Source organism: Bison bison, unplaced genomic scaffold, assembly GCF_000754665.1.
Source record: "Bison bison bison isolate TAMUID 2011002044 unplaced genomic scaffold, Bison_UMD1.0 scf7180017864270, whole genome shotgun sequence".
Classification (NCBI taxonomy): domain Eukaryota; kingdom Metazoa; phylum Chordata; class Mammalia; order Artiodactyla; family Bovidae; genus Bison; species Bison bison.
Window position 1 is genome coordinate 5107436 of NW_011494842.1, and position 22093 is coordinate 5129528.

General features: G+C 47.8%; 1 protein-coding gene across 2 annotated transcripts; it reads left to right on the forward strand.

Annotated features, from left to right (window-relative positions):
• Positions 1–1381: 1381 nt before the first annotated feature.
• GCLC (glutamate-cysteine ligase, catalytic subunit) lies at positions 1382–21468 on the forward strand. 2 transcript variants are annotated; one of them, XM_010848561.1, is made up of 15 exons: positions 1382–1496; positions 2321–2503; positions 4777–4890; positions 6572–6630; positions 6732–6865; positions 10504–10578; positions 11051–11167; positions 12415–12553; positions 12975–13087; positions 13325–13417; positions 13731–13835; positions 18313–18394; positions 18468–18574; positions 18661–18781; positions 19836–21468. In XM_010848561.1, the coding sequence occupies exons 1-15, from the start codon at positions 1393–1395 to the stop codon at positions 20045–20047; spliced, it is 1758 nt and encodes a 585-aa protein (XP_010846863.1). In that variant the 5' UTR covers positions 1382–1392; the 3' UTR covers positions 20048–21468. The 2 variants fall into 2 exon arrangements, with proteins under 2 accessions (XP_010846863.1, XP_010846864.1); XM_010848562.1 differs by having other exon boundaries at positions 18471–18574.
• The last annotated feature ends 625 nt before the right edge of the window (positions 21469–22093 follow it).

Sequence of the window (22093 nt, forward strand, 5' to 3'; positions counted from 1 at the left end):
AGTCTCTGATACGGATGTCTGACTCAGGCACCTTGCAAGGCTGGGGAGGCAGGTCCGTGTGAATTAGACACAGACCAGAGCCCCCCTCCAGGGGGAGCAGCCCACCCCCACCCCAGGCCTGCTGCTGGGCTTCCTGGCTTTGGTTTGTTTTTAAGGCTGTGATCTGGATTTACATGCAGAATGTCAGGTGGATAAGGCAGATAATGGGTGCCTTGTTGCTTGCCTCTTTTATGATAAGCCAGACAAAGTAATTCCGGAGAGCCAGCTGCCTCGTGGCACAGGTCTGGGGCCTTGTGCAAAGGGTGCTCTCACATGTTTCCCTGAACGATCCAGCTCCAATCTTTTCACTTACGTATGGACGCTGTGTGTCTTATTTTAACCGTAAAGAGTGGTTCACAACCTTCAGGATTAATACCAGCTCTCATGACTTACAGCACACAATTTCAGGGAAAACAAAAGCAGGTTCTATTTATACTCAGCCCAGAAAAGTCTTACTTTGGTATTTCACTCTTGATTTTTATCAGAATTCCACCAGGTATTGTTATAAATGCACTAGCGCACCTTGAATTGTGAATTCTGTGTCAGTTCAGAGTGGGGAAGTGGCCTTAATCTACTCTTGAAAAACTGAAACAAAATTGCCGGGCGTCTTCCCTGGCAGTCCAATGGCAAAGACCCCATGCTCCCAAGCAGGGGCCAGGGTTCGATCCCTGGTCAGGGAACTAGATCCCACGTGCCCCAACTAAACGCTCGCATGCGGCAGCTAAAGATCCCGCCTGCCACAACTAAGGCCCGGTGCAGCCAAATAACTAATAAATACTAAAAAGTGAAAGTAATGACATGTGTATTTTTAAAAAAGAAATTGCCAAACTCTTAGGCTAACACTTCCATATCTATGTGTTTGATTATGATTTAACAGTCCACTAGCAGGGCTTCCAGTGGGATGATTAAGTAACCTCCCAGTGAGGAAGGGTCATCTACCTTGATGAGTATGCCCAGGTGACCCCTTTCATAAATTTATAGTAAGCCCACTGAGGAAATACATTGTAAAACACGACTGCTGCTTGGAGCCACGATTTACAGAATCTTATTTTCAAAACTTCTCTCTCAAAGTACCGTTTGTCAGAGTGGGCGTGTTGACCTTTCTAGAAGGGACTACGTCAAACAGGAGAAGACAGACTTGAGTGAGAGCTCTGGTCCTCCTGCCAGACCACTGTTGGCCGCTCTCTCCGGGTGTCGCGTCATACAGCACCATCATGTAAACCACGGTGACTCCTGGCTCCCGTGACCCTTCCCAACCTCCCTGCTTCTCTCTCTCTCGAAGGTCACATCAAGCTCGAGTCTGGATGGAGGAATGTTCATCTTTCTCTCCTTTATTCTCAATAGGTGGAGTACATGTTGGTGTCTTTTGATCATGAAAAGAAAAAAGCCCAACTGGTCCTGTCTGGAGAGGAACTTCTTGAAACTCTGCAAGAAAAGGGGGAAAGGACGAACCCAAAGTAAGCTGATGGACTGGGGGCTTGTTTTTGAGTTTCTGAAACTGTTAGGACCATCGGAGTGACATCTTTCCTCCCACTTACAGGAGACCAGGGATCCCAGCAGTTTAAGGCTCAGGCTCTGGTTCCCAGTTGCCTGGGTTCAAATCTTGCTCCCTCTACTCAATAGCTGAGCACCCTTAGGTGAGGGGCTTAGCTTCTCTGTGCCTCAGTTTCCTCTTCTGTAAATCAGGGGTGCCTCTTAGGGTGCTGACACTCTAAATACATTATTGAGCACTTGGAAGAGTAAATGCCACATAAAGTCTGTTTACTATTTAAATATTTAAAAAAAAAAAAATTGGCAATGTGTTCCCAAGATCGCAAACCATGGTGCCAGAGAAAACTTGCAGATGGATTTTGTTTGGCTAGAAAGATATTTTTTTTTAAATATTTCTTTATTTCAGTAGACAGAGGTGAAGGGGGCATGTTCATTTTTCTGCCCACTAAATTTTGGGAGGCTGGGTTTGCGTTTGGAGCCCAGCGTTAAACTGAAGGAGCCTTCAGCCCTCACACCCTTCCCTGCAGAGTGGACGGGCTTGTTTGTCTTGGACAGTGCATGCCCTGCGTGCAGCTCAGTTATTTATAAATATTTTGGACCCAGCACTTGTAACCCTTACACAGTTAACACAGCTATGGAAGATTAACAGGCTCTGGGAACCGTAAAGCATTCTTGGCTTCTTGTATACCCAGTGTTTTGTAAATTTTTGGAAGCCGCTTTTTCAAAACTGAAAAGGGAGCAGCCTGCAGCAGAAGAATAAGAGGGACCTGAAACCTTTTCTCCTTTGCAGCCATCCGACCCTTTGGAGACCAGAATATGGGAGCTACATGATCGAGGGGACACCCGGGCAGCCGTACGGTGGGACCATGTCTGAATTCAACACAGTTGAGGACAACATGAGGAAACGGCGCAAAGAAGCCACATCTCTCCTGGGGGAAAACCAGGCCCTCTGCACGATCACTTCCTTTCCCAGGTTAGTCCCTGTGTCGACGCCCGCAGCTGGCGCTTCAGAGCATCCGGTGTCCAGAGAGCAGCTCACAACCTAGCACTTGACCCCGCAGCTCTCATACTGTGGACGGTTTATCCTCGTCACGCTGCATCTGATAGAATCTGTAACGTCAGAGCTGCAGGCCGAGTCACATGCTGGCCTCCGGTGGTGATGGTGGTGGTGGGGCTGGGGGACTGCGGAAGGACCCGAGGGCCACACACTCCCCAGGCCAAGGGGAGGGAGCATTGTTTAAGGAAGGGCACACGTTGCCCCCTAGATCAGATCAGCGGGTCGGCTTCAGCGCTCCTGGGACGGGCGATGCACACAAAGAACACGGGAGCCGTCAGGTCATGTTTGGATCACGCTGAAACAAGTTAGGATTTCTCGTCAAATCCGCTTATGGCTAAAAGTTCACAAGACTGAATGTAAAGTCAGTGGAATTCTGTCCTCGGCTTAGAATGAGGTACATAAATATCACACGGTTTTATGTAGGACCTGTACTCAAGAATGCAGTTCTACCAAATCGTAAATCTGGTTATCTCTGCGAGAGATCTCTCAGGTCATGGCAAAGTATGCTTACCTCCCCAAAGTTCTGAAGCACTTTGAGGATTGGTATCCAAAGCCTGGAACATGCTGAACTATTTTTATACCTTTTTTTCTTTTCCTGATAAATGTCCACTGTGAACACAGGCATTCAGAAGACACACCACCAGTCTTAGGACACTTAAAGGGAATTTTCTTTTTTAAAATCTCCATGGTCACATCGAAATAATCAAGGCCTTAATTGAAGCACCTCATCAAATATTTTAGAGAAGTATCTTTTTCTCACATTATGAAGGGAGGAAGGTTGAGCGAGGAATACGTTTTATTCTAAAAATCTAATTTTTTTTTTTAAGTTTATCTTTTATGATGGGAGGGTATTTTTGGATTTGTAAGCAAAACAAGAGTAATAATTATTGGTTTGTAAAAGCCTCATCTTAAATGCACAGTTAAGTGATAAGGAAAGTTTTGTTTGGGGATCAAGAGGGAGAAGACGACGGCTTTTTTCAGTGTGAACAGGGGGATTCTCTGTTCATAAACGGGCGCAACTGCAGGGTGGCCCTGTGACCCCGTGCTCACGTGACTGTTGACACATCAATTACTCAGGCTGACGCAACCGGAAGTGCAGTTCCTCGGTCCCTGTGGCCTTATTCCACCTGCCTGTGCTCGCCCAGCAGGGCAGGTGGAGGGCGTCCCCACCCCTGGAGGTGCCGTCGGATGGTCATCTAGAGGGAAGACCTGCATGCTGGGCATGCAGGTCTGAGTCCCGGCCGCCCACTTGGCGCCCAGCGCACTGGCGCTCACCTCCCCGCTCCGGCCCGATCCTGGTCAGCGGAGAGTGCCCAGGTGTCAGCCTGTCACTCTCTGTGAGGGCTTCTCCTAAGGCTTCAGGCTCGTGGTGGATAAGGCAGGCTACTGCAGGAACCCTCCCAAGACCCCATCACATCTGGGACTGTTCCAGATATGATGGGCAAGTTCACTGTTTCACAAGGTGGTTGCGAGCAACTGGTTTTATTAAAGCTGAGACTGAAAATAAAGAAGGCACCAGCTAGTTTTGGCTCCTAGGCCAGAAATTCCCCACCCTGGAGCTGCGCAGCCCCAGCAGCCACTCTTCCTCTCCTGGCGCTGCTCTGTGAGTCCCATGCCCACCCCCAGCACACTCAGCAGTGACCTTAAATTTGGGAGAGCTGGTGGCATCACTGCCCGTGATGTGGAATTTGAGCTTTACATTTAGGGATGAACGCAGAGCTTTGTTTCTGTGTTGGAATTAAAGCGCTTCTTAAGTCAACTGAGATAATAGGCTTGGATTTCAGCCTCCGGGGGAAACCTGGGGGCGAACGGGGTCACCTGTGGGGGACCTGCCTGATCCGGAGGGATTTGGGAAGTGCTGGGCAGAGGCAGGAAACAGGAGACCCTTCCCAGGGCACCCACGCTGACAACCAGTACAGGAGCACGCCTCAGACAGAAGCTCCTGGGGGAAACAGCTGAGGCGGCTGCGACATGTGCCCTGCAGACCCTGGGTGGACAGAGGCTTCTGATAAATCAGCCCAAGGCTGCGATCACAAGAGAAGAGCTTGGTGAGCAAGGTTGCAACGGGCTGGTTGCAAGGGGCCCAGGGTTGGCAGAACGCCTGGACCCCCCCTGAAAAAGGCAGTGTTGCACTTGTGAGTTTTTAATCCTTGGACACACATTCTCTTTAGTTCTTCAATTTGTTGTAGATTAGGCTGCCCTGGGTTCACGCTGCCCGAATTCAAACCCAACCCGGTGGAAGGAGGAGCTTCCAAGTCCCTTTTCTTTCCTGATGAAGCCATCAACAAGCACCCGCGCTTCAGGTGAGTGCCTGTGACTCAGCGCCTGGCCTCTGCCCTGGGGGTGCATTATCCCCCCGCGACCCTCCTGTGCGCTTCCTGAACTCCGCAGAAGCCAGCAGACGCGCAGCTGCACCGGCTCACACCCTCCGTCTCCCACGGCTGCACGGCCCTTGCCGCTTGTTTCCAGGCTGGATCTGCCCGTTTCCCTAGTCATCCTAAAGTTGTTCACTTAGCTGCAAATTCATTTCAACCCCAGGTCATTTCAATTCCTGTTTGGAGAAGCTTTCTTGTCGTTATTTTTATCTTTTACCTCCAGTGTCTGTGATCTCCTCACCCTGCTCGTGTACCTTGACTATAAGGTAACATGTCCAATGCCTGTGTGTGTGATAGGCACGCGCTACCTGCTGCTCTGTAGTTTTGATTCCAGGGTTTCAAGTTGCTTTAGGGCCCCCACCGGTCTGACCTCAGCTTTGTACTTTTGGGTCTCCCCTGTCATCCTGAACCCAGGCTCCTGACCTAGGGTTAGGGACCTGTGACAGCTCAGTGTTCGTTCCTGTAACACGTCTGCACACCCGCTACGAGTGGAGTCTTTGGGGAAGAGGAAGACCCAGAAGCTTAGTTTCCAACATTAGGGTTAGGGTGTGCCAAGGAGGAGATGGTCAGCTGTAAGAAAAGGTAGATTGTGTCCAAAGATGGCCGCAGCCCACAGGAGGGTGCTTCTGACCGAGGGGGTCAAAGCTGGCCTCCCGCGAGTGGTGGCATCATGCCGGGCGGACAGCAGCCCTGCCTGGTGAAACCATAATGCGAGGCACACATGTGATTTTAATAGTAATTTAGTAGCCACGTTAAAAAAGTTAAAAAAAAAAAAGTAAATGACATTTATAGCTATATCCATCTCAAGGGCCTCCCTGGTGGCTCAGACGGTAAGGACTCTGCCTGTAAGGCGGGAGACCTAGGCTTGACTCTGGGTCCGGAAGGTCCCCTGGAGAAGGGCGTGGCTACCCACTCCAGCATTCTTGCCTGGAGAATCCCATAGACAGAGGAGCCTGGTGGGCTACAGTCCATGGGGTCGCAAAGAGTTGGACACGATTGAGTGGCTAATGACACACATACATCCAACTTGCAATCAGTATTTTTAAATTACTAGTAAGTATTACTTTATTTCTTAAACCAAGTCTTAAAAATCTGCCATGTGTTTGCCCTCAGAGGACATCTCTTTTAGGACTGGCCGCATGTTCGGGGCTCACAGCGTCCCTGGGGGCTTCTGGATCAGGTGGTGGGCCGTGAGATGGTGTTAAGCTGCGGGTTGGATGGGGGCAGCGATGAAGTACGGGGTCCCGTGAGGCACAGGGAACGTGAGGACCTCAACTTGGCTCAGGTTTTGGACTTAACATGGAAAATATTAGAAGCATAGCGTGAGGCCAGACCACGGCAGACCTTGAACACTTGAGCTTGGTTTGGGGAGTCACCCGGAGCCGGGGATGGGGGCTTGGACAGGGGAGAGGGTGACGTTCTCAGGCAGGAGCCCGCGGGCGAGGCTGCAGGAAACCCCTCAGTCTCGGTGCATGTGATTTTTCTGTAGGGCTGCCTTAGGGGACTTGTCTGAGGGAGGAGCCGTCCCTCGTAGTGCTATGTTATCAAATTCTTCTTCCGCGTGAGGGTTTTTGGGCCGCCCGCTCAGGACGTCTGTTGTCTGTTTCAGCACGCTCACCAGGAACATCCGGCACCGGAGGGGCGAGAAAGTGGTCATCAATGTGCCCAGTGAGTGTGGGCGGGAGGGGGAGCCCCTGCCCCGCTGTTGACGCTGACTCCCTCTCACTCCCTGCTCTCTCCTCTTTCTCTCTCTGTTTTTATTACTGCAGTCTTTAAGGACAAGAACACCCCAGCTCCATTTATAGAGACTTTCCCTGAGGACGAGGAGGCCACGAAGGCCTCTAAGCCCGACCACATTTACATGGACGCCATGGGCTTCGGGATGGGCAACTGCTGCCTACAGGTACCGTGCAAAGACCCAAAGAGGTGCTTCCGCCTCCACTTCTCTCCATTACCTTCTTTTCTTGAGGTGCGCGTGTTTCGTCTTTAAAATTTTGATCAGGTTGAAATATTTTTGTAACTAGTAACATCTTTCTGAAAACCACTGGTTATGTCAGTAAATTCATTGGAAGGTATCTCTGAACAGATTATGCAAAATCTTGAGTTCACTGCGAAGACACAGTTGCTCGTGAACTTAAAATGTGGAATGTTCCAGGGCCACTGTCTCAGTTCTTTCTGTGCCTAATTTTTGCTGCCATCTAGTGATGGTTTAGCTTTGAGATTGTAAACACTGCTCAGATCTGTTTCTGAAAATGAACCCTGGATGCACCCCAGTGAGTTTGTGGTCCAAGGGAAGGGTTGTTTGGACTTTAAACTTCTATCTTCCTGCAAGGCTGTATAGTGGTATAAAAAGAATCAATATTTAACAGCCCCGGTTTGCCTTGCCCCTGGCTGTTTCACAGGACATAGAGTAGCCTCGCTTTTAATGACATGATTATACTGCCCTCCCCACCCCACCCCGGGTCTAATCTGATTGCTGGTGCCTACGGCAGCGACGCATCCCCATCCCATAGACGATCTGTGGGGGGACCCCTCAGGCTGCCCGCCAGCCTGCACCCGGTCTTCAGCTGTCATCTCTCAGGTACTTGGCTAACTCCTTTCCCTTCTGGCCTCAGTTTTCTCAACACTTGAAAGAAGAGTTTTTATTAAGGCCCCTTCTAAGTCTGACTCAGCTCATACTTTTTTGTTGTTTTATTAACAGCAATACTGGTTTCAATCTTTAGTTTGTTTAAAATCATGTTGGGACCTTCCTGGTGGTCCAGGAAAAGATCACCTTAAGGTTAAAGAGCAGGTTAAGAATTCGCCTGCCAGTGCAGGGGGACACAGGTTCGATCCTAGCCCAGGAAGATTCTGCATGCCTCAGGCAGCTGAGCCTGTGCGCCTCGAGCCCACGCTCCACAACACGAGAAGCTGCTGCCGTGAAAAGCCCACGCACAGCAGCCAAAAATAAGTAAATACAAATTAAAAAAATAAAATGTTAGAAGTAGGAGAGGCTCAAAACTAGATATTTCAAACTGAAAATCTCCGATAAAAAGGGGGGCCTTGTTATTACTTACGGAGATTTTTTCCAGTTCCGATTACTTGGCTGGTGGAGCACCGTGAAGCCTGACCCCACGTGGGGTGGCTCTGCTGTGCACACACGGCTGGTGACCCTGTGTCCCACCATCTCAGGCAGCTTCGCACAGAGGCACACCTTCCTGCACTTGGATCTCGGATGTGTTCATTTTTCCAACTATGTATAATCAGAATTGAACGTGAGAGTCAGATGTATCCATGCTAAGTGTGTTTAACTGTGGCCGAGGATCCCATTCCCCCGCTTTCCCTGACTTGCTGATGTGAGTGGTAGAAAGCGGGTCTGCCAAACCTAGGCCATGAGTTTCCTTCCAGCTGGGCACACTGCATAAAAAAGGAGACCTTTTGACTTTTAACTGCATGTCTGCTTAACTATGTTAATTACAAATATTTCTGAGGAGAGCCATTAAACTCTAGAACTTAACAATGCGTGGCTTTAAAACTGTAGCAGTGTATTGGAATTCCGGTTGCCTTTTTCTCATCAGTTTACTATTAAACCGAGGTGTTTTGCCGCAGACTGCACTGTCGCCCCATTCCAGAGGGATCATTCTTTCCCTTGATACAGTGTTTATACAAACAAATGTGTCCTAATGGCAGGTATTTTGCATTTTTATTGCTTGTAGATACAGTTTTCCATCCAGTTTAAGCTTTGTCATGGGTTTAGGGTTGTTTTCTTTTTCTAAATGGCGTATCCAGCCACCCCACTTTCAATACTACTCGTAAAAGTCTTTAGCCCAAGTGCTGTGAGTAAGTGGAAAATGAGACAGGTTCCACCAGTCTCCATAGAAGTCTCTGTGTTATCTTTTAAGTGGAACCCTAGAAACTACCCATTATAGGAAAGCAGGACAAAATGATTTCAAAGTATTGTTTTAAGGCTTTTGAGCAACTCACTATACAGAACAAAATGAATTTTAACCATATTCAAATTTTTGACTCTCGGGGGAGTTTTCAGGAATCATTTAATAAGTTCATACATGTTATGATAGGCTCCCTTCCTCCCCCCACCCCCAAGAAAATTCTATGATTTCAACACTGGGTACTAGACAAATTTTAGGTATTTAGTTTTCTAAAATCAATTTTCCTTCTTTTTTTCCCCCTCCTCATTTTCCTGAGGGGAAATTGCTTCTCTTCTTTATATGATACTCTGAAAGGATACCAGAAGCCAAAACCATTCATATATTCATACCTTGTTAAGGTGTTAAGAATTCTTTTTTCCCTTCCCATCATTACGGCAGTGATGTCCTGTTTGGTTTGGCTGTGGCTCTCTCAGTCCTGGGGTAAGGAAGCTAGCTCTTAAATGTACTTAACATAACTAAGCTGTAAGCTGTATCCCTGCTGTAACTTGGTTGCTGAATTCCAGCTGCCAGTTTTCTTAAGCATATTTTTCTAGGGTTGACTTTTCCAGAATTTGCCTGTAAATGTAGCGTGTACTAGACCGTCTAAGAGACACGAATCAAAAAACTGAGAAGAAAGCATGCTTACAGGTCTCTTGGTCACTTCCGTGGCTCAGTAAGCCCGTTGTGTCCTGGTGCTGCAGCTCCCCACCTGCCCAAGGATCACCCGGGCCCAGCCCAGGTCTGCTCTCTCTGGTCTGTGCCCGCCGGTCTCCGGGCCCGCTGTGGCTCTTCTGTGCCTCCTCCACCAGCCTGCAGTTCTTCCTGGGCAGTCGAAGTGTTTTAAACTGCCTTCTCTTCCTGCCTTCTCTACAGTCCTGCCCCCTCCCAAGCTATTACCCATGGTGCCACAGTGGGGAGCTTTGAAGCCCATTATTCACGTCTCCAGATTCTCCTTTTGTACCAAAATGTATACAAGCCCGCAGCCAACCGCACATGGATGGCCAGCCATAGAGGAGAAGTGCCTGGCTGAGCTTCATTGTTAGTATCAGATCAGATCAGTCACTGAGTCGTCTGACTCTTTGCGACCCCATGAAATCGCAGCACGCCAGGCCTCCCTGTCCATCAGCAACTCCCAGAGTTCACTGAGACTCACGTCCATTGAGTCAGTGATGCCATCCAGCCATCTCATCCTCTGTCGTCCCCTTCTCCTCCTGCCCCCAATCCCTCCCAGCATCAGGGTCTTTTCCAGTGAATCAGCTCTTTGCATGAGGTGGCCAAAGTACTGGAGTTTCAGCTTTAGCATCATTCCTTCCAAAGAAATCCCAGGGCTGATCTCCTTCAGAATAGACTAATTGGATCTCCTTGCATTCCAAGGGAGTCTTAGGTCCTGTTTTTCTTTCCTGACTTCCTAATCTTAACATCAGAACAGGGTTATTTATATCCCATGCAAACATGATTAAAGCCATATTCTAGACAAGTTCATCCAAGACAGCTTTTAAAACTGGCTTCAGTGATGGGATCATTGGAATGACCTCACATGCCATAAGCAACGACCTTCCTTCTCGGACTGGCTCCTTGGGGAGGATGGTGATGATTTTGTATTATTCTTTAATAATCTGTGATTCTTAAACAGGTAACGTTCCAAGCCTGCAGCATATCTGAGGCCAGATACCTTTACGATCAGTTGGCTACCATCTGCCCAATTGTCGTAAGTAGAAATCACACCTAATTTTAACTACTCTTTTATATCAGATAAAGACTGCATGTGCAAAATTCGCTGACTGTGTGCTATTTAAGTCCAGTTAAGACTTCATTTAGAACTGAACTAACACAACTAGCATGCAGACAGAGAGCTCATGGATAAGTGTCTAAGCTGAAGAGTTTAGCAGTGCTTTAGCTAGCGAGGCATTTATGTGTTAAACGTCAAGTTCAAGCATAGCTTTTTCCTTCTCTCATCCCGCCTGCCCTCACCGTCTAGAGAGGATGATTCAAGGAAGCAGAGGCCGGGGCTGGCGTCACTCCCGCCGTCCTTCCCCAGAGCAGGCAGGCGCAGTGCCTGTGGTAGGGCCCGCAGGGTGGTGCACCCTGGCGCTTCTAGACCGGGGGTAGCCGCACAGAGCATTCTTCAGCGTGCTGGTGACACTTTGACCTTGCAGGTGCTGACTTCTGTTTGTTCCTAGATGGCTTTGAGTGCTGCGTCGCCTTTTTACCGAGGCTACGTGTCAGACATTGATTGTCGCTGGGGCGTGATTTCCGCGTCTGTAGATGATAGAACTCGGGAGGAGAGAGGACTGGAGGTGGGCACGCTTTTCCTTACCAGCCTTTTGAATCCGGCAGGTGACGTGGGGGTCTTGTCGCCACTCACAGTGTTGAAGTCTCCCTTAAACCGTTTTCATCTTGAGTGGGTTAGTCACACACGGGAAGAAGCTGACAGCTTATCAGCCTGTCTTTGGCTTTACGGTGTGTTTGGGGTGAGAATGTGGGAAATATGATTTGGTTGGGGGGCGGGGGGGCGGTGCCAAGTTAATTTCCATCATTTGTTGAAATCTGTGTTTGTTTTGCCCTCTAAAATTGATAGAACAGTTTTTCTTTATTTTGGAAGTCAGTGCTGATGGCTGTTTTTACCAGAAAGCTTTTTGGCGCTACATGAGTGCTTTGTCTATGGTGCTTTCTCTGCTGGGGAAAGCGCAATCTGTTGTCAGATTCCTTGGCCCCTTATAAAGGGTGAGTTTTGCCGAAGAAGGGTAGGTTTGTGCCTCTTGTTTGCATGTTGAACTCTGACCCTGCATCTCTCCAACCAAGAGTGCGTCAGAACCGCCTATAGAGCTCTTTAAAAATAGTTACCCAGCCCTGGTGGGTAAAAATAGTTACCCACCCCCAGACCCAGTGAGTAAAAAAAGTCCAGAACTGAGACGCAGATGTGCATATTAGTAAGAGTCCTCACAGGTGATTCTCATGTTCTTGACCAGGGCTGCACTACTGCTGCTCTGGTCTTTATATAATTGTTCATGAAGTGTTGACCATACTAAGTACAAATAAGCTTTAAAGTAGACATTTTAATGGTTTTTTAACGGTTTAAACCAAATTTTTTGGTTTACATTATGAAAGTGAAAGTGTTAGTGGTTTAGTCATGTCCGGCTGTTTGTAGTCCCATGGACTCTATAATATATAAGCCCACTAGGCTCCTCTGTGCCTGGGATTTTCCAGGAAAGAATACATGGTGGGTTTATATTTTTGCTCTCAACATGGGCGTTTTCTAGTCTTAATAATAATGGCGATCCACTTGTTAAAAAAAAAAAGAAAAGAAACATGTATATATATTTAATTGAGATCTGAGAACAGATTAAATTGTCTCCAAAAAAAATTTTTTTTTTTTTCTAATACTTTTCAGGCTTAACAGCTATTTTTCAGGATCTCATGTTCAGGTTGGACAGTTTTATGTAATTATTTATAAAGTATATAACCTTTTAATATAATTACTTGGGGTATTAGTTTATTTCCACATCACTTTATATGGCATTCATTTGTATTTTTTCAATTTTAGCCACTGAAGAACAACCACTATAGGATCAGTAAGTCCCGATACGATTCGATAGACAGTTACTTGTCTGAGTGTGGTGAGAAATACAATGACATTGACCTGACAAAAGACAAAGAAATCTACGAACAGCTGTTGCAGGAAGGTAAGCCTTCATTCCCCTTGTCTAGATTTGACTGTAAGCCTTTAGTTCTTCAAAACTCTCTTAAACTCCTTTGCTTACTCCCATCTGGCTTCTATTTTTAATGTGAGGTCTCTTAACTTTTCTTACGAGGCTGTTTGCCCTGAAGTTTCAAGTCCCAGATACTTGTGAGAGCTTAACTTTTAGCAAAAAGAGCTGACTTTGGAGGTGTGTCCCTCAGATCCCCACGGGTGTCATTTAAGGGGTGAACACAACTCCGACACTCCCCTCGGGTCTGCAGGATAAACTCGGGGCGGCACAAGAATCCTGCACAGTCCAGCGTCTCCTAAGCTCCTAGCTGCCTTTCTTCAACCCCCCGAGCTGTCTGCCGTCCCCGGGGCGTGGAGAGCAGCTCTGGAGTGAGCCTGGTGTGACCTCTCCGCAGGCCTCGACCACCTGCTGGCCCAGCACGTGGCGCATCTCTTCATCAGAGACCCGCTGACTCTGTTTGAAGAGAAAATCCACCTGGATGATGCCAACGAGTCCGACCACTTTGAGGTATCTGCAACAAATGTTTTAAAAAATAAAGAACACGACTGCTACGTTCAGAGTCGCTGACACGTCACCTCACTTCTGTTAAATGCTCGCTGTTCAGTTTCCTTTGTAGGTCGAAGGGTATAGACAGTAAATAGTCTGCTTCACATGAAGCAGAGTCACTATTAAATATGAAATCATCTTAGTATCTTCTTGGATATGTGGAAAACTGGTTTTATTCTCTTTTTTTTTTGATTACAGAATATTCAGTCCACAAATTGGCAGACAATGCGATTCAAGCCTCCTCCTCCAAACTCTGACATTGGGTGGAGAGTGGAATTCCGGCCCATGGAGGTATGCGGCCTGCAGGCAGGAACCGACATGGTCGGACCTATTCCCACCTGACCGCCACCCACCCACCTGTACCCTCCCCAGAGGCTCGGGTTATCCAGACAGCAGCACAGATCGTGTCTGTGTGTGTGTGCACACGTGCGGCATGCGAGCCCAGTGGCTCGGGAGGACTGCTTTCCGGGAGTAGCCTTTGGGCAGAGGCTTCCGGCCCCAGGTGGGGGCTCAGGAGGTGCATGGCAACCGCTGTGACCCGCAGGGCCCCTCGGGGAGGCACCGCTGGCACAGTGGGTCCCTGACATCTTGGCCCCACGTCCAGGTTCAGCTGACAGACTTCGAGAACTCCGCGTATGTGGTGTTCGTGGTGCTGCTCACCAGGGTGATCCTGTCCTACAAACTGGACTTTCTCATCCCGCTGTCCAAGGTAAGGATGGTGTTCAGCGTCGGGCTGGCCGTGGGTGTCTGGATTATCATCCAGTGCACCTTTCTGTATGATACTTGTTTCAGCTCTGACCTCACTTAGCCCTCTTCCTCCTTAGGAAGAGTGCTCCTCTCCCACCCTGTTTTTTTTCCTTTCAAACCAAAGCTTATACTATAGATTTGAGGACCGTTTTGGTGGAGACGCCTGAAAAAAAAGTGCTGATGGTAGCTCCTTACTCGGCCCATTTGAAGGACATTAAGAGTTTCATTTGAATAACCGCTAATTTCTAGACTTTCGATTTAAGACGGTGGGAGGGGGTGCCCCCCAGTGTGTTTCATCCTGTCAACTCCCAGGCCGGTCACAACCTTCGCGGGAGGAAGGGACCCGTAACTACTCAGTGCAGGGAGGGGGCGGCTCAGCGGCGCTGAGCTAGGGAGGTTTCTGGAGAATGTGGATGTCAGGGCACCATCGGAAAAACAGATCTGAATCCGCTTTAGCCCAACTAAAACCAAGATGGAGCTTTCTGGAAGCCGTTCAAGGCCTTGAAATAGCTCCAGGCTGTGAGGCTGCAACGCTGCAGACCCTGGGCCCATAGCCAAGCAAGCACGGAGGCCTTGGGCTCCCAGCTGGAGGGTCTCAGCACGGAGAGGGGCTGGGAGAGACTGCCAGGCAGAGTGGGGGTCTGCGGGGCTCAGGGCCAGAGCAGAGACAGCGGGACACGCTGATTGTCCCAGCAAGCATGGGAGGAGGACCAGAGCCGCCGGGCCAGCGCCTGCCCCCAATGCCCCCTTCCTCTGTTGGGGCCACTCCCGTCGGCGCGCGCACACGCACCCTGAAGAAGTCTGGCGGTCAGGCTGACCCTGCCTGCCCACTGCGCCTAGGCCCAAGGTGACCTGCAGGACTCTGCGGGCCCCTGTTAGCCTTGTGGGGCACCCCCTGGGGAGATCAGCCCATGTCACGGGTCCCCGAGAGCTGCCAGTCTAAGCCTTTGTTGATGAATGTAAATACACTTGACCCTTGGACAACACAGGCCTTAGGGACTCTGACCCTCACACAGGCAGAAAACTACATGTAACTTACAGTCGGTTCCTCCGTGTCTGAGAATTCGAGCAGCAGCAGATCATGGAGTACTGTGATGTTTACTGCTGGAGAGCATCTTCATCTAGGGGGACATGTGTTGTTCCAGGGTCAGGTATAGATATCTGAAAGGCAGGAGAAACTTGAAAACTTTTAATAGCCTTATAGAGAAGAGCCCATGGGCCCCCAGAGTGTGTTATCCTCAGTAGGACACGGTTAATTTGGAAACTGGAAAGAATATTTTAAGAAATTCTCACTAATGCCCTTGAAGAAATTCTAGAGAAGAGTCGCATCTTAAATAAACAAGCCCTGTGGATCAAAGAACATTTGGAGAGCAGAGGAGTTCTCAGAAACAAAGGACGTGGTGGCCACACTTTTAATACTCAGTATGCTCCCCAGTAAGCAGATGTGGTTGAAGGTCAAAGTCACTGATTTCGGGAACCAAGCTGAGTTCGTCCCTGTAGGACAGCAGAGAAACGGAACTCACGGGAAAAGCAGGAGAGAAATTCTTTGAAAAGTTCAGTGTTTGTCTGTAGTCTACACAGAAGAGATGTGAGATACAATAAAGAACATAAATGAATATAATTTTTCCTGAGTAAGAGTCCATTAAGGATGAGACAGAAATAGGTAAAGAGCAACCAAAATCTAGGAAGACTCTCAAAGTAAAGATCAGTTGTCCAGAAAGGACAGGAAATTAGGCTACTTAGCTTTCTGCCAAAAAGAAGAAAAATCAGTTGGTCTCATTTCTCATCTGCAATTTTAAATGCTGGAAGAGATGGAGAGAAGTCTCCAGAATCCTGAAGGTAAAGAACTGGAACCGTGGATGTCTCTGGCAGCCAAGCTAGTCTTTAAATTCCAAGTGATTATAACAAAAAAGGTGAAGTTAGGACTCAGAGTCAACCAGAAATCTTACCTAGCAAGGGGCCAGTGGAAGGAGGGGAATAGTAGATGCTTCTTAATGGCTGACATCTGGGGAAAGAATTTCAAAACTGCTTGTCCGTCTAGTCAAGGCTATAGTTTTTCCAGTAGTCATGTATGGATGTGAGAATTAGACTAGAAAGAAAGCTGAGCGCCGAAGAATTGATGCTTTTGAACTGTGGTGTTGGAGAAGACTCTGGTCCCTTGGACTACAAGGAGATCCAACCTGTTCATCCTAAAGGAGATCAGTCCTGGGTGTTCATTGAAAGGACTGATGCTGAAGTTGAAACTCCAATACTTTGGCCACCTGATGCAAAGAGCTGACTCATTGGAAAAGACCCTGATGCTGGGAAAGATTGAGGGTGGAAGGAGAAGGGGACGACAAAGGATAAGATGGTCGGATGGCATCACCAACTCAATGGACATGAGTTTGAGTAATCTCCAGGAGTTGGTGATGAACAGGGAAGCCTGGTGTGCTGCGGTTCATGGGGTTGCAAAGAGTCGGACACGACTGAGCGGTTGAACCGAACTGTCTGAAAGTAAGAAGAAACACTTAATGCTTAGAAATAGGATTTGTCGCCTCTAATCTCCTGGCTAAAGGGGGTGGGGAAAGAACAAAGACAACTTCAGAGCCACAGCAGTGGGTCTCTGGCCATGGGCATGGTAAGACAGTATGCCCAAGAGAGCACACAATGGGGAAAATAAGATGAAGACAAATTTGAATAGACTGTGTTCTCCTATTCAAATGCTGAAAGCGGTGATCTAAAATGGCAGTGCAATTTGCATAAGATACACCTAAAACACGGACAGATATAGACAGTAAAGAGCTCCATAATGACCTTTTAAAAAGAAAACAGGAATGGTGAAGTTGTAACAGAGAAATGTGAGAAAGTCTTAAATGAGATACAGAAAGCAAGTTTATCCACTTGCTCATCCAAGATCTTTAGAGCCATGATTCTTTTTTTTTTAATCTTCCAGAAAGCATAGCTTCTCAAGAGCATAAGCAAATTTAAGGGCACTGTCGTGCAGTGGGTAAGATACTGGTCCGGGTGAACACTCAGTTTGCCTGCACCACTTACCAGCCTTTTCACCTGGACGGTCGGTGTCTTCTCAGCGTGCAGGTGTAGAGTGGGGCCGCGCGGACTGTCCTGAGGCCCCGTCGGGATGGTGGAGTAGACCACTCACAAGAGCGCCCGTCCCGTTACTCAGTAACTGAAGGCCGCATAGTCAGAGGAAGAGAAAAGCCACAGCGGAGGCAAACAGCATGGCTAACGAGCCGGGCTGGGTCGTCTGTGTCGCAGACCTCATACCACACACGCCTTTTGAATGCCCTGAGGAAGAATATCAAAAATTAATCGAGGGAAATTTTCATTTCTCAAAACTAGACAGAGTACAATAAGTCACATTTCCACCAAAACTCATCAAGAAAATGTTCAGGAAAAATTTAGCCGTTGGAAATTTTAAATTGTTTTCCTAATAGGTTCTAGATTAAATCAGAATTAGAACTGTAGATTGTATAGGAAAATGATGCTGGCAAAGCTGGTCTCAAGGGAAAACCGTAGCTTTAAATGCTTTAACAGAAAGATTAAAAATAAACCCAAGTAGTCAAATTCAGAATCTAAAGAGCAGTAGTAAAATAGACTGAAAAAGGAATTTATAAAAGCAGAAATTACAACTGTTGATCTTTGTGACTTTTTGTCAAGACTAAGAAAAAGACAAGTGTTGATTAGGGTTTAAGCCAGACATAGGAGGATTATTATTTGAACATGTTCCTAGGACTATCTATATTAATCAGAAGGTCATATGTACCTTTTAAAAAAAATAAATAACTGTAGGAATTAATGGGTGCAAAGCTGATCCAGGACTTTGTCTCAGCCGTCCCTTCCAGTGTGACCTCTGACTTGTGTCCGTTTTGTATATTGGAGTGTTCTCTAAGATTTCGTTATGTTGATCGAAATAAATGAAGAATTCACGAAGAGGGAGCTGGGGGCTCCTGAGGAAGTGGGCAGAGCCCCAGGCGGGCAGGCAGCATTGGCGACCTGCCCACTGCCAGGTGGTCGGGTGAGACAGCAAAGCCCTGGGGGCAAGGAGGACAGAGGGCCCCCCACCCCGCAAGGCAGCAGGGCCTCTGCGCTTCCCTTTGCGCCTGCAGCTATGAGCTGGGATGGCTCCGTGCCTCCCCGGCACCGTACATTCCCCCCAGGTTTTCCCAGGCAGCCTCCACGCGTGTAAGTTTCACATGGATTTCTAAGGTGCGCATCTGTTCAAGTTGCCCCGTTATTGAAAAGCATGTCCCAGGCTCGGGTTGAGAGACACGACTCCACGTGACCGTGCAGCCTCTCTGGCCCCAGCCAGCGCTGGGGATGGGAGCGTTCGTCTCAGGTGGGTGCCCACCACAGAGGCCAGTGGCCCCACCCACGTGGGAGCAGGAGTGTCCCCAAATTCGGGAACATTCTGACGTGGCCGCGATGGTTTTCCTCCTTAGGTTGATGAGAACATGAAGGTCGCCCAGAAGCGAGATGCCGTCCTGCAGGAACTGTTTTATTTCAGGAAAGACATTTGCAAAGGTACCGCCTTTTCTTGCATTTCTGGGGTCCCCAGAGGCAGCACCGGTGGCTAACGCGCCCTGCTCCCCTCCAGCAGGTGGCAATGCCGTGGTGGACGGCTGCGGCAAGGCCGCGGGCAGGGCGGAGCCAGCGGCGGAGGAGTACGCGCTCATGACCATCGACACCATCATCAACGGCAAGGTAGGGCCCGCCTTGGCCTGTGCCCCGCCTACCTGCCCAGACCCCCCCCAGAGCGCCCCTGCCTGACCGTGCCCTGCTCCTCGCAGGAAGGCGTGTTCCCCGGGCTGATCCCCGTCCTGAACTCCTACCTGGAGAGCATGGAGGTGGACGTGGACACCAGGTGCAGCATTCTGAACTACCTGAAGCTCATCAAGAAGAGGGCGTCCGGTACGGCAGCCTTGGCTTTCCTTTGTTTTTTCAAAAAGAATCTCTTAACATAGGCTTAACATCTTAACATAGGAATCTCTTAACATAACTCAGAACCTCACGGTCTTAAAGTACTCAGTTTTTAAAGCGGTCTTTTATTAGAGTATACAGCATCTTGATCATTGCACTTTCCCAGGTAGTGCCATCTCTGCGGTTACACACCCCTTGTCTTTTGCAGTCTCCTTTGAATCAACAGCGCTTTTTCTCTTACTGGTTCATAAACTAGTGTTGAATCTTTAACCCGATGGCATTTTAGGCGATGAAATACCGTATGTGGATGTTTGTCATTACTGCCCAACTGTGTGTGCTCTGCAGCACCCCGGACTCTCTACATGAGTCTAAGCAGCTCCAAGGTGAGCCAGCTGAGCACACAGCTTGGACTCGGGCCCTCTAGCCTGGCTCCCTGTAGGGCTGCCCAGGGACCCCTGCTTTCCCAGCTTTGAGATCCCGGTGGCCAGGGAAGAGGACAGCAGCTTGTGTGTTTCGCCTGAGGCTTCTGTAATGTTTCCAGAGCCAAGAGGATGACCCCCCAAGTGCTGTCTCTGCGGGTTTCTCTCTGAGTGCATCTACACACTATTCTGTGTCCCTCTTGGATCAGGTCGCTCTGGGGAGCACAGAGTCCCCCGTCCAGGGCAGTCCCTGACACCAATACGGGCAGGTTTGGCTGGATGGGAGGACACAGACTGGTCAACGTGTGTTGGCTCCTGTGTCTTAGGGCGGGTGGCGTCCCTGTATGGCTGGCACCTAACAGGTCTCATAGCAGCAGGGCATGTGTGTTCTTGCAGCCTGCCTGCAGCATGAAACCCTTCCCAGGAGGAGTTCTTCAGACGAGGTGAAAAACGTCTTGTTCCCAGCCCCTGTCCTGTGGCTCAGCCCAAACGCCACTCTTGATTCTTCAGGGTTGTGATGTCCAGCTGCTAAATGTCAGGTTTCTAAAGATAAAAGCCAAACCCAACAAATAAAAAAATATTACTAAGTTGTTATTAAAAAAAAAAATTTATTTTCCCCCCTCCAGGAGAATTAATGACAGTTGCCAAATGGATGAGGGAGTTTATCGCAAAGCATCCCGACTACAAGCAGGACAGTGTAATAACTGACCAGATGAACTATAGCCTTCTTCTAAAGTGTAATCAAATCGCAAACGAATCGTGTGAGTGCCCAGAGTTACTCGGACCAGCGTTTAGGAAAGTCAGGTACAGTGGAAGTAAAACCGACTCTTCCACTTAGACACCCTGCAGGACGAGAAGCCCTGCCCCGCGTTCCCGAAGAACTGACGGCTGGACCGGCTGTGTGCATTGTGTGAGGAGCGGGGGGTCATGGCGCGCTGCACTGGCAGAGGCGGGATTAAGCAGACCTAGAGTTTATACAGTGTACATGTACATAGTAAAGTATTTTTATGATTAACAATGTATTTTAATAACATTGTACCTAAGGTTCTCATGAGCTGGCTTGTACATTTTTCAATTCTGACTCTGGAGCAGCTGCTGTCTGAAGCAGTTTTGTAAATGTAACTTACCGGTAACTGTACTATATCTGCATTCCAGAGTTTAAAATGTTTACTGTAAATTTTGGCTTTTTTTTTTTTTTTAAGGCTTTAACCTGGTACCTGATTCACTGAAAATTCTGTCACTTTACCTTGAAAACAGATTGTCCTGCTCATTTTCTTTGCATCATCTCCTTTGGCATATATGTAAAATCAATTTTGAATCCACCAAAGTGCTTCAGGGGGAAGCTTGGGGTTCTGGCGCCTTATCTGTGACAATTCTCTCCTAATTTGAATAGCTAATCCCTTGGTAACCCTGTCCCAGGCTTTCCCTACTAAAACAAAACCCACTGAACTGATGGTACTTTTTATCCACATTTGCTAATTTTGGTATTAAGTTTAAAGACGACTCTGGAAGAAGAAAGACTCTGAGTTCACATGTAGTGATTATTGGGGTGTTTTTTTTTTTTTTTTTAAGGACAAAAATAGGGAGAATCGTTTTTCTCCTTGTACATAACAAAACTAATATCAAAAATGCCACCAGCTCTTCTCTTGTGGCCCCTGTTTTTTTTCTGATTGCTGCTGTCTACTTAAATTTTCAAATCAAATGCAGCTGCTGAAGTTTTTGTTTTGTTACTTTTCCTCTGGTTTCCAATAAGCATATTACAGACATTCTTCGAAAAGCCATTCATTCTAGATTTTACCCAAGGAGTATTTTGCATAGCTGCTCTGCAAAAATCATGATATGCACTAAGTTTTGTGAATCAGGACCCTAAATGTTTAATTGTAAATAATTTAAGTTGCACACAATTGTTAGAGCTTTTTTGTTGACATTTTTCTCTGATTAATTAAATGTCTTAACTACTTCTGAAATAACTATGTATAGTAGATTATGCAAACCTTTACAGGCATAAATATTTAAACTGTCATGTTCATTTTAAGAAATTGCCATAAAGCTTCAGCTAAGCCTGTTCATGTATAAATATTAGAGTTTGTGCTATATTTCTTACATGCATTTTGGAGGATAAAAGAATGCCTGTTTTTCCTTTGCAATTTGCTTATGTAAATTCAGGTTGTAAAAAGCCAGTAAAACGTTTGTGGTATAAGGAAATAAAAGAATGGAATTGGCATTGTGAAAGCTCTCGAAAGTGAGTTCTACAACTAATCGGATGGTGGTGGATTGTTTTTTTAATTAGCCCAAATACGCCAGAAAATGATTTCTTCATCATGCTCCATCCTCAGCGCTTTCTAGAAAGAAGCACAGTGATGAGAACAGATGCCTGACCTCCCCAGGAGCCCTCAGCCCTGTGGGGAGGGGAGCAGTGACCACCGGACATGAATTTTCCTTTTATCCCAAACCATCACCGTGCTGAGTCAGTGATCACGTGGTGAATTACATGCAAGTAACTCAGGTGCTGTGTGCACAGTGGTGAATCCACTCAGACTGGATCAGCAGGCCCGGCAGACAGCCGTTGCCCACACATCCCTCACCTACCCAACCCCTAGTTCATCTGGCCCGTCCACTTTTCTCAGCTTCACCTGCTGGTCTGCTTTTATCTATCTGAATGATCCCAGGGCAGGATCACTGTCAAATGAATCTGCACACACGTCTGAAGTGCAGCTCTGGCTCAGTGGGCCTGGGATGGGGGCCCATAGGCAACGCTGATGCTGCTGGTCTGTGGACCATGTTGAGTAACAAGGACTTAGATGACTCCTGTACCTCAGACACACATCCGTTCTAAGTCTCAGCTGATACTGATCTTTCATGTGTATATGAAAATCAAATAGCA

Coding starts and splice junctions, on each gene's coding strand:
- GCLC (XM_010848561.1), top strand. CDS start 1,393: ATGTTGGTGTCTTTTGATCATGAAAAGAAAAAAGCCCAACTGGTCCTG. Junction 13,836..18,312: donor TTCTCATCCCGCTGTCCAAG/GTAAGGATGGTG, acceptor TTTCCTCCTTAG/GTTGATGAGAACATGAAGGT. Junction 18,575..18,660: donor ACACCATCATCAACGGCAAG/GTAGGGCCCGCC, acceptor TGCTCCTCGCAG/GAAGGCGTGTTCCCCGGGCT.